At 41.6% G+C, this 12,440-nt stretch overlaps 2 protein-coding genes across 2 annotated transcripts in view; both read left to right on the top strand.

The window, feature by feature from the left end:
- Positions 1 to 12,440, top strand: part of RB1 (RB transcriptional corepressor 1) — a 282,945-nt gene that overhangs the window by 227,561 nt on the left and 42,944 nt on the right. The gene's annotated exons all lie outside the window — the stretch shown is intronic.
- On the top strand, positions 2,269 to 3,778 carry LOC141203559 (uncharacterized). The gene is made up of 2 exons (XM_073663831.1): positions 2,269 to 2,432; positions 2,515 to 3,778. The coding sequence occupies exon 2, from the start codon at positions 3,143 to 3,145 to the stop codon at positions 3,758 to 3,760; it is 618 nt and encodes a 205-aa protein (XP_073519932.1). The 5' UTR covers positions 2,269 to 2,432; positions 2,515 to 3,142; the 3' UTR covers positions 3,761 to 3,778.

Genomic DNA, 12,440 nt, shown 5'->3' with positions numbered 1-12,440 from the left:
AAGAAGGTAAAAACGTGACTAAAAAACAAAGTACCTTATCAACATAGATCCCAACATTTTGACTAGCAGAGTCAACTCCTAATTCTGTTGGTCGTCTAAGTCGGTTTAGCCCTTTATGAACCTTGAGCAGGGCATAGTACGTGGGAAAATCAGGTGCCATAAATTCAAATTCATTTTTCAAGATTAGCTTTTTGTCCATTCCTCGACCAATAGATTTCCTAAGATGTCCGTGTATTTAGGTGTCGTATCCCTGACTAGGATTTTATATGTCTCGTTGTCTTGTAAAATCAGCTGACATATGGATAGGTATATAGAATGGTCAAGAAGCACCAGATTGCCTAGTGATTAACTGTTGGTTTGTGTATAACATACTTAGAGGCTTACATTACCTATCAGAAAGATTGGATTTGAAGTCCACAGTCAACAAAACATCGGATCACACCTGGACCAATGTTAGTCTATGGGGCCGTGCACATATCCAGTAAAAAATCAATGAGTGCGTGAGAAACATCGGGCTGCACTCGAATGACATCTGAGTGTAGTCCTTCTTCCACAGCCTCACAGAATGAAGAAGATGGAGGCATTTTTTTCTCCATTCTCTTCTCATCCAAGAGAAGAGAAGTGGATCACACTATATTATTTGCATCTTGGATGAGAGAGTCTATGGCCATCTGCACCTGCCCTTAATCAAGCTTCTGGCAATTAGTATTCATCACTGAAGGAACTTACAGGCAGAAAACTCAGGAGTCAAAATTAAGTATTAAAGAAGTTATCCACTACTTGGCAACTCCGTCATCCCTTACGCTTGGCCCCCCATAAAAGAAAAAAGCTTATACTCCCCTCCCGTGCCGGCGCTGTTCCCACGGTGTCAGCACTCGCTCTCCCCGGGGTTCGCGTGCTGTTGTTGTGATGCCCGGCGCCCAATCAGCTCCGGAGTCACTGTCCCCGCCTCCTGTCGAATTGAATATGAAGAGGAAGTGAGAGAGGAGCCGCAGCCTGGGCTTTCTCTTCATGTTCGATTTGTCTGAAGGTGGGGACAGTGACGCCAGCGCTGATTGGGCGCCGGCGTCACATGTCGAAACAACAGCACAGTAGCCCTGGGGAGAGCGAGTGCGACTTCAGCACGGGAGGTGAGTATAGGCTTTTTTATTTTATCAGGGCCAAACATAGATCAATAAGGGGTTGTCCAAATAGTGGATAACCCTTTTAATGATATCTGCTCTAGCTAACAAATTTACTTCAATGGAGGAAAAAACACCTAGCATTCAAAACCGTTTTTATTTTTTCCAAAGCCTTGATTGAATCAGAACAGCCAGCAAATAAGCCTGCAATGTGTGAAATCACACTAAGAATATATGCAATAAATGTGGTAAAGAAAATGCTTCTTTTTTGGTTACCATGGCTCAGACATTGCTACTATGACTGCTTTTGAACTATAAGCCCCCTCTACTAAAATCATACGAGAAACATTAATTATTCAGTTTGGAGGTTTAGTAGGTGGTTGACGCTGCAACAAGTATAGCCTGGAAATATGTATCCAAGTTTCCTATGTACCAAAAAAAAATCAAGGCAACACTTTTATCTGAGAGCTTATTCATATATTGCTAGGAAATAGGGTGGGGTATGTTTCAGTCTAAGCTTTCATTCATTTTAGTTTACAGGCTACAGCAAACTTCCTTTCTTGATTTTGGCATTTCAGTTGCAAAGGCTAAGAGCTTCAGGATTTGTAAGGAAAAACAGAACACGCTTGAGCACATTTCTCTGCTTTTCATTTCCAATGGGCTTACAATTTAGTTGTGCAGTGTACAGTCACTGCACTGTAGTGCAATATCTGAAGTAATTAGATACTGAAGTAATATCTCCTTGTTTGGCACCATATACTACATGTACATCTTTAAAAATAAATGCATTGATTCAATCCTGACCTGAGCTCATCATGTTGTGGAGGTTCTCTATGCTTCAGGGCTGTGGAGTCGGAGTCGTGGAGTCGGAGTTAGTTTTGGTTGGAGTCGGAGTCAGTAGAAATGTACCGACTCCGATTCCAGCTTTAAAAAAATGTATTAATATTTCATAATTGAACTTTCATATGAATTTTATAAATATTACTCAAATATATATGTTCTATCAAACTATGAACATCAGTGATAAGCAGTTCTGCTGGAGATAGAGACATTTCTTACTTCTTGTGTGTCACTGTTCTCCACTGCCCTTATCTAATCTTATACTTGCTTAACCTCATGCTGCCCCAACCCCCCTACGTACAGTGTATGAAACTGAAAGTGAAAATGTGTTGCAAATTCTTAGTAGTAAAGCTCCTCCTCTAGACTAGATGTTTACTAGGTGTGCGTCTTTCAAGCATCTCACAGCTGCTACTCAGAAGAGGAAGGCTGTAAGAAGTATTATCCTTTCAACAAACTTTGCATCAGTTAACTGTGAGTACATGAGGAATAACAGTATTACTGACCACTATATCAGTTGTACGACCTGCCAATAATTTTGTACAATTGTTTTTAGGAAAAACAATTGTCATTTGGATTGTGAATACAGAATTAAAAACCTGAGAATGTCAAAGAAGCGCCACATTAAATCAGCTGTATTTGAACATTTCACCATCACTCAAGATAGAAAACATTATGTCTGTCAGTGTATGACAAATGATCCAGACGAAAACAAATGCTGTGAAGCAAAGATCAGTGCATATTCAGGCAAAGATAAAAATACTCCTACCAGAGCTTCTAATCTAAAGAGACATTTACAGCGCTTTCATCCAGAAGTACTTAAAGCAGTGGATGAGAAAGACTGCATCCAAACCAATGAACCAGTGCCCAGCTCTTCCAGCCAAACAAAGGAGCAGAGAACTTTGCTGCCTTCAGTTGCAAGATATTTTGTCAGTGACAAAGTTACTGTGACAATGACAGTAGATACATTTAAAAAAAACAGATCATAGAGCTTGTTGTAAAGGATAGTGTGCCTATTTCATTATTTTCACGACCAGCTTTTATGTATCTGAATGGGGAAATGGCCTGCAAGCTTGGTGTTTCTCTGGAGAGAGAGAGTATTAGAAAATTTGTAATCGAAGAAGCTTTTAAACAAAAGGAAGAACTTAAAAAAAACTCTCAAGGGACTCTTTCTGTTTCTTAAAATGGATGCCTGCACACGTCACAGAGTGAACTATTTTGTCATCAATGTCCGATTTGTTTGTGACAAAAATGAAATAGTTACCAAGACATTGGCAGTAAAAGACACCAAAGCTCATCACAGCAGTGAGTTTCTCCAGGTCTTAGTGGAAAAGGTTCTGCAAGACTATGAACTTAAAAAAGAGCAAGTTCTTTCTGTCGTAACTGACAATGCTTCAAATATGATAAGTACTATTAAGCTAATGAATGAGAGTAATGATGGTGACCAGCAGCTAGAAGAACATTCTGGGTCCACAGACACAGAAATGTTTGAAATAGAGGAACACAGTATTGTAACTGAGGAGCAAACTGAAGTTTCTTCAGATGAACAGCAACATGATAGTTTAGATGATCTTGTTGAAACTGTGTCAATACGTTCTTTCATTCATCACATGCGCTGTGTTGTGCATACGCTACAGCTGGCTATAAGAGACAGTCTGCAAGAAGGACATGCTGCTGCACTGATTGGCAAGTTGAGAAAATTGGCTACTGTTGCCAGAACCCCTAAAGTTGACTCAATTTTGAAGAGACGTGCTGGAAAAGGGGCAATTATTGATCAAGCCACACGATGGGGCAGTACTTAATGATTCAGCGCTTGGTTGAACTGAAAACCTTTCTTGTAGACATGGCTAACCCTCAACTGACGCTAAATGAAAGTCAGTGGAATCAGGTGACCGAGCTGGAAAAATTGCTAGAGCACCCATTTACAGTGACTAAAAAATTACAAGCAGAGGACTTAACTCCAGGTATTTTCTTAAAGGAGTGGAAGAACCTGATGTTTCGCCTGTCCCAAAGAGGAGGGTTAATTGCTAGTGGCATTGCTACATCAATGAAACGGAGAGAGGAGCTACTATTACAAAATAACATTCTTTTGACAGCTGTTTATGTAGACCCAATGCATCGGATTCTTCTAGATGATCAACAGCTAACTAAAGGAAAAGAAGCTCTGTTTGAAATAGCAGTAAGGATGAAAGGGTTGCAGAACAGTCAGGAGGAACAAGAAGAATTTTGTCGTCCTGCCACATCTTCACCCTCATAATCAACTGATGAAGAATTTAATTTCGAAAAATATTTGGAACACAAGGACCGTGCAAAGCGTTCCCGCATAGAAGAAGAGTCATCCCCATCAAAGAACACAGCCAGTACATTTCAGCAGAATTTTTCATGTGCACTAAAAGAAATTGAGAAATTTGACCGTTCATCAAAAATAACAGTGCAACAAGCGATTCCTCTGTATCCTGACATTGTCAGAGATGTTGCCCGAGTGGTTACTGCTTTGCCACCAACCCAAGTTAGTGTATAGAGGTTGTTCTCTGCTCTCAAAATAATTAGCTCAGATTTGAGGGCATCCATGAAGGAGGATCTGACAGAGGCAATACTTTTTCTGAGGACAAATTATAGATTTCTTCTTATTAACTGCATAACCGTGTTTATTGCATATTTACTTACAAGAGTTTAGAAAAGTTTATAAAAGTTATTTGCTATATTCTAATTGTATTCTAATAAATATAGTTTTTGCTCTAAGTGGTCTGATTACTTATATGATGGTGAGAAACTGAATAAGCACGATGTTAATATTTTACAACAGTAAATTTATTGTTACGAATTGGCAATTTATGAAGGAGCCGGAGTCGGAACCTGATAAAATCCAGGAGTCGGAGTCGCAACCGTGGCTTACCGACTCCACAGCCCTGCTATAATTTACCTTTTTTTTAAAAAAGAAAATTTTTCATCGTTAGTCAAGTGTAGGATTTTGGTATTTTTTGCCCTGGTTACAGAAAGTGTATGACATAATGGAGCTCTGTTGTTCTCCTGCTGGATGGCATAAGATGATCATTTTTTTTGAGACCTTGAGGAATATTTTTTAATGACTGATTGTCATCATGTATGATGATTTAAAGTTATCTTGTCACGATTCCACCACTCACCGTGTCCTAGGGACGCTGTGAATGACAGCTCTGCTGCCCTATGATATTGAGGACTGGCTGAACTGTCAGGATTGTGAGTGACAGCTCTAACTCCCAATCTGAGGCAGAGGTATTGTGATTTACAGCTCAGCCGTCCTATCTAGCTGGGTCTGTGGGATCTCACATATCTTCACAGCATAGACAGTTGCCTTCAGATGACCCCAAAGATAAAAGTCTAAGGGGGTCAGACCGGGAGACCTTGGTGGCCATTCAACTGGCCCACGACGACCAATCCACTTTCCAGGAAACTGTTCATGTAGGAATGCTCGGACCTGACACCCATAATGTGGTTGTTAGGCCCACGCCCGGACTGACTGGCATGAGCGGGGTTAGTGGTCCCAATGGGCCACGAACCGAGGAGTGCCTGGAGGGGCGTGACTAGGGGCCTCGCCAGATCCGACCACGAACACACGGCGGCTTAACCGACTCCGTGGTCTGAGGAGGGACGTGGGAGGTGGCCCAGGTGCTACTCCAGGTCAGACCCTGGTCACAGCTGTTGACCCACACCGGGGAATGCAGGAACGGGCAGGCACGGCTGGTATGCAGACAGGTCGGTACTGGCAGGCACGGCTGGTATGCAGACAGGCGGGTAGTGGCAGGCACGGCTGGTATGCAGACAGGCGGGTAGTGGCAGGCACGGCTGGTATGCAGACAGGCGGGTAGTGGCAGGCAAGGCTGGTATGCAGACAGGCGGGTACTGGCAGGCACGGCTGGTATGCAGACAGGCGGGTACTGGCAGGCACGGCTGGTATGCAGACAGGCGGGTACTGGCAGGCACGGCTGGTATGCAGACAGGCAGATACTGGCAGGTAGGAACGCAGGCTGGATAGGGACCAGTACAGACTGGGATACAGGAACAGAGCCGCAGGTGCAGTGGACAAGCAGAGCAGAACCGCAGGCGCGGAGGACAAGCAGAGCACAGCGAAACCGCAGGTGCGGTGGACAAGCAGAGCAGAGCGAAACCGCAGGTGCGGTGGACAAGCAGAGCAGAGCGAAACCGCAGGAGCGGTGGACAAGCAGAGCAGAGCGAAACCGCAGGTGCGGTGGACAAGCAGAGCAGAGCGAAACCGCAGGTGCGGTGGACAAGCGAGGCAGAACAGAGCAGAGCGAAACCGCAGAGCAGAAGGTGCAGGCAGACAGGACAGGGCTCTGTTCACATGGAACAGACTGGGAAACACCGGAAGATAGTTAGACCACAGGAGGTAGATACGGAGGCAGGGAGACGGGACAAGCAGAAACAGATACTCAGTACTTACAATGAAGTAGCTAGTGGACACAGAACTCACAAACAGAAGTTTAGAGACAACGAGTTGGAGTTAGGTGCAGGTTCAGACACTGCAGGAAAAGGGCAGGTACGGACATAGAGACAAACAGGTAACGGGCTAGGACACAGTTCAGACAGGAACTGAACCAGGAACAAGATACAGGAACGAGCCTGGGAACTCAGCCCCCAGGGTAGCGGAAACAGCCTAGAAGTCACAGATACAGGTAACTGGCCTGGGTATACAGCCCCCAGGGTGGCGGAACAGACTAAAAGTCACAGATACAGGTAACAGGCCTGGGTATACAGCCCCCAGGGTGGCGGAAACAGACAAGATACAGGACAGGAAACCTACAAAAGACAAAAATATATCTCATACCCTACCATCATTATATATAAATGTAAAGCAAAGTTGCATAATAAATATAGGGTACTTAGTGAACTATTTTTGATCAAAAAAAGTATACAAGCCGTCCCACCAGCGGCAAGGTGACCCTAAATTGGGACGGTACCTATACTGCCTATATTAAAAACCTTACTGTATATCAAAGTTGAAGTAATGCATATAAAAGGGTAGACAAATAGGACCGGGTCCCAACTCCAGACCACCCAGGCCCGTGGTAAGCTACATATATACCAGTCAGCTCAACAAAGGGGATGCCACACCCTTAAATTGCACAGAATGCAAACAAGACAAAAAACCAGGCAATGTGAACTGAGGTCTAAGATGGTAGACATGCAAAAAATAGGAGCATGTTCACACTAGCAAAAAAGAAACAAAACCTACAAAAGACAAAAATATATCTCATACCCTACCATCATTATATATAAATGTAAAGCAAAGTTGCATAATAAATATAGGGTACTTAGTGAACTATTTTTGATCAAAAAAAGTATACAAGCCGTCCCACCAGCGGCAAGGTGACCCTAAATTGGGACGGTACCTATACTGCCTATATTAAAAACCTTACTGTATATCAAAGTTGAAGCAATGCATATAAAAGGGTAGACAAATAGGACCGGGTCCCAACTCCAGACCACCCAGGCCCGTGGTAAGCTACATATATACCAGTCAGCTCAACAAAGGGGATGCCACACCCTTAAATTGCACAGAATGCAAACAAGACAAAAAAAACAGGCAATGTGAACTGAGGTCTAAGATGGTAGACATGCAAAAAATAGGAGCATGTTCACACTAGCAAAAAAGAAACAAAACCTACAAAAGACAAAAGACAAAAATATATCTCATACCCTACCATCATTATATATAAATGTAAAGCAAAGTTGCATAATAAATATAGGGTACTTAGTGAACTATTTTTGATCAAAAAAAGTATACAAGCCGTCCCACCAGCGGCAAGGTGACCCTAAATTGGGACGGTACCTATACTGCCTATATTAAAAACCTTACTGTATATCAAAGTTGAAGCAATGCATATAAAAGGGTAGACAAATAGGACCGGGTCCCAACTCCAGACCACCCAGGCCCGTGGTAAGCTACATATATACCAGTCAGCTCAACAAAGGGGATGCCACACCCTTAAATTGCACAGAATGCAAACAAGACAAAAAACCAGGCAATGTGAACTGAGGTCTAAGATGGTAGACATGCAAAAAATAGGAGCATGTTCACACTAGCAAAAAAGAAAAAAAAAGATACAGGACAGGACCTGGCAACTCCGATGCACAGAACACACTGAAAGAAAGTGTTGCTCAGGCACCTCCTACTGGGTGAAGGGGGTTTAAGTATCCAGTGACTGACAGCAATAGGCTGGGGACGCATTAGGAGTGCACACTGTAACTTTAAGAATCAGGCAGTAACCGCGCCGCCGCCCTAAGCAATCAGACAAGAGACATGCACACAGCAAGTACTGGAGCAAAGTGTGCAGCCTGGACTGATAGGTAAGTTGGCGGTCTTGCATGGTGGGAGATGGTAAGCCATGCCAGCACGCCACCAGGGATGTTACAGTGGTGGTGCACCATCTTGTTGGAAAAACTCAGGGAACGTGCCATCTTCAGTGCATAAAGAGGGCAACACCTCATCATGTAGCAATTTCCGATATCCAGTGGCATTGAGGTTTCCATTGATGAAGAATGGCCCCACTATCTTTGTACCCCATATACCACACCATACCATCAAGATACGAGATGTGCAGCATCTGAAACAACGGATACTGGAAGCCTGTGCTGGCATTTCTTCTGCGGTGTTGCTATCAGTGTGTCAAGAGTGGGAGAAGAGGGTTGCATTGACAATCCAACACAATGGGCAGCACTTTGAACACATTTTATAAGTGGTCATAAACTTGTAAAAAACTCATGAAATAATAGTTACGTTAAAACCAAGCACACCATTGTTTTTCTTATGAAATTCTCAATAAGTTTGATGTGTCATGTGACCCTCTTCCAAAATGTCCAACTTCAAAATGGCCGCCATGGTCACCACCCATCTGGAAAAGTTTTCCCCCTCCCATATACTAATGTGCCACAAACAGGAAGTTGATATCACCAACCATTCCCATTTAATTTAGGTGTATCCATATAAATGGCCCACCTGTATATACTCAAGTATAAGCCGAGGAGGGCTTTTTCACCATAAAAAATGTGCTGAAAAAGTTTGCTTATACACGAGTATGTATGGTAGCAATAAAGCTATAATGTAGTAACCAGAAATGCTGTGCACGTATATGAGGTTATGGTTAGTATAAGAACTGCATTTATACGTGACAAACCTCTTTTTATACTATAACTTTTATGGGTAGAGATGTTTTTACATATCCAGGTAGATAATTATTTTTCTGTTAGTCATATCGACAATTTGATCAGTGTTCTTGAATGCAGATGCTCAAACACCCGTAATCTTCAGTATACACTGTTTTGTGTCATTAATATAAAAGATTAACATTATTTTACTCTTATTATGCAAAGCTGCTGATCTGTGAACAAACCTCAAGGACTAAACTGTTGTGAAATTTCCGTCAGACGATAATGGGAGTCAGGTCTTAGTTTATAAATAAGTTATGGGGAAATAACCGCATGAATCACTTGATCTAGCCTGCAATCCACAAATCATGACTTCTATAATAGATATATCCTCTTTGAGTTTCATTAGAGCTCAGAGATTACTATTTTTGGAGCTTAAGGACTACAAGAATTGAAGATTATGTATGCCTTTGTATAAAATCTGAAGTGTATACAGATACAGCAGATGCAGTAAGGTCCTAAAGAGTTTTATGGGTCCCATATTAGGAGTTTTTTATGATTTTTTTTTTTAAGCTGATCCACGCTAAAACTTGGTTTAAAAATTGCTTGAAAGACTCTTCCTATTAATGTCATTGCTAAGTTGGAAACACAGATTCTGAGTTTCTGTTGCTGACCACTTTTGGCTGGTTTGCCTGATACTACAGTTCCTTGAACATTTTAATCAAGCCCCTGCACTTTGTTACAAGGGTCCAATAGTCTTGGAACAAATGACATACAGTATATCACAAAAGTGAGTACACGCTCACATTTTTGTAAATATTTTATTATATCTTTTCATGGGACAACATTGAAGATATGACACTTTGATACAATGTACAGTATTAGTGTACAGTTTGTATATCACTGTAAATTTGGTGTGCCCCCTAAATAACTCAACACACAGCCATTAATGTCTAAACCGCTGGCAATAAAAGTGAGTACACCCCTAATTGAAAATGGCCAAATTATGCTCAAAGTGTCAATATTTTGTTGGGTCACCATTATTTTCAAGCACTCCCTTAACTGTCTTGGGCATGGAATTCACTAGAGCGTCACAGGTTGCCACTGGAATCCTCTTCCACTCCTCCATGAAGACATCACAGAGCTGGTGAAGTTTGGAGAGCTTGCTCTCCTCCACCTTCCATTTGACGATTCCCCACAAATGCTTAATAGGGCTTAGGGCTGGAAACATGCTTGGCCAGTCCAACACCTTTACCCTCAGTTTTTTTAGTTAGGCCGTGGTCATCTTGGAGGTGTGTTTGGGTTCGTTATGTTGGAATACTACTGTGCGGCCCAGTTTCTAAAGGGATGGAGATCATGCTTTACTTCAGTATGTTACAGTACATGTTGGCATTCATGGTTCCATTAATGAACTGTGTAGCTCTCCACAGCCAGTAGCACTCATACAGCCCAAAACCATGACACTCCCACCACCATGCTTGACTGTAGGCAAGACACACTTGTCTTTGTACTCCTTACCTGGTTGCCGAAAAACGCTTGACAACATGTCAACCAAATAAATTTGTCTTGGTCTCATCAGACCACAGGACATGGTTCCAGTAAGCCATGTCCTTAGCGTGCTTGTCTTCAGCAAATGTTTGTAGGCTTTCTTGTGCACCATCTTTAGAAGAGGCTTCCTTCTGGGACAAAAGCCATGCAGACCAATTTGATGCTCGGTGCGGCATATGGTCTGAGCACTGACAGGATGACCCCCCCCACACACCCTTTTAACCTCTGCAGCAATGCTGGCAGCACTCATACGTTTATTTTGAAAAGACAACCTCTGGATATGACGCTGAGCACGTGCACTCAACTCCTTTGGTCGACCGTGGTGAGGCTTGTTCTGAATGGAACCTGTATTGTTAAACACCTGTATGGTCTTGGCCCCCGTGCTTCAGCTCAGTTTCAGGGTGTTGGCAACATTCTTGTAACCTAGGCCATCTTTATGTAGAGCAACAATTCTTTTTTTCAGATTCTCCGAGACTTCTTTGCTATGAGGTACCATATTGAACTTCCAGTGACCACTATGAGAGAGTGAGAGAGCAATAACACCAAATTTTACACAAAATTATTTAGATTACACACCAAATTACATTGTTATACAAGCTATACACTGACTACTTTACATTGCATCAAAGTGTCATATCTTCAGTGTTGTCCCCCGAAAAGGTATAATAAAATATTTAAAAACTTGAGTGTACTCACTTTTGAGGTATACTGTTTGTATTTTTTAATCCTTCAGAAGCTGATGGTTTGTTATTGATCGCAAGACGATTGTTTGCTATTTAATTTTACCAAATAAACATTTGTTATGATTGAAATTGTTTGATTTCATCAACTTTTGTCTAATGCATTTGACTCCTTATTAACACGCATGGCTGGTTAAGATAGATGTACACAGAAAGATAATCGTGATCGAGCTTTGTTAAAAATGCTCGTTTCACGATTATCTTACAGTGTAAACAGGCTGCCAATTGCTGAAAACGAGCAGAATGCTCATACATCAGGTGAAATGGTCTTTTGTGCAGCCCCCAAAAAATTATCGTTCTTGGTGGTGAATCGTCCTGTGGAAACAGACATGTAAGCGACCGCCGATTGGTTGAAGGTTTACCGATCGCTGGTAGTATCATGCTACCGGTCGGTCTGTGTAAAGGACTTTTGAGATTAGGTAATGTCTGTTCCTCTCCCAAAACAGAACCTCTTATTTCTACTGGCTGTGTCTGATACTCAGCCACATTCACTCGAAAAAAAAAAAGTACAGAAGATTGGTTCTGTTTCTTGCAAAAAAAAAAACTAAACTTTTTCTTGTCTTTTACAACCATTTTAGGGATTTTTACTTAGTAGACATTTTCGAGATTTGCTCATTTTGTTTTCTTATTGTCCATCATGGTGAAACCGTGACAAGCTACAGTTGCATTATTCTACATTTCTCAGAATTTAAATGAAAATCAAGGTTTTTCTATTAACAATAGATCATAAACTGGTTTTGTTTATGTAGGACTTTATTACATATTTAATATCATCAAAAGTGAAAGTAAAGTGGTTTTGAAATGTGCCACTCTCGCATTAGATAACGGCAACAAAACTAATGAATAACGATAAGATTTTACTATTGTAGGAACACTTAATTTATTTAAAGAAACAGCTCTAACAAAATATATATCTTTTAAAGCTTTAATTATTATTTTATTTTTTTTTAACTTCATTTGGGAGAAAATATTGGATGCTTGCTGTGCTTTAATAGAGCATACATTATTTTTCCTGCATGCAAACAGATTCCTCCCAGCAGATGACGAT

Source organism: Phyllobates terribilis, unplaced genomic scaffold, assembly GCF_046119375.1.
Source record: "Phyllobates terribilis strain yellow unplaced genomic scaffold, ASM4611937v1 Scaffold_2__4_contigs__length_985480577, whole genome shotgun sequence".
NCBI lineage: Eukaryota > Metazoa > Chordata > Amphibia > Anura > Dendrobatidae > Phyllobates > Phyllobates terribilis.
This window is presented reverse-complemented; position numbering and strand designations above follow the sequence as displayed.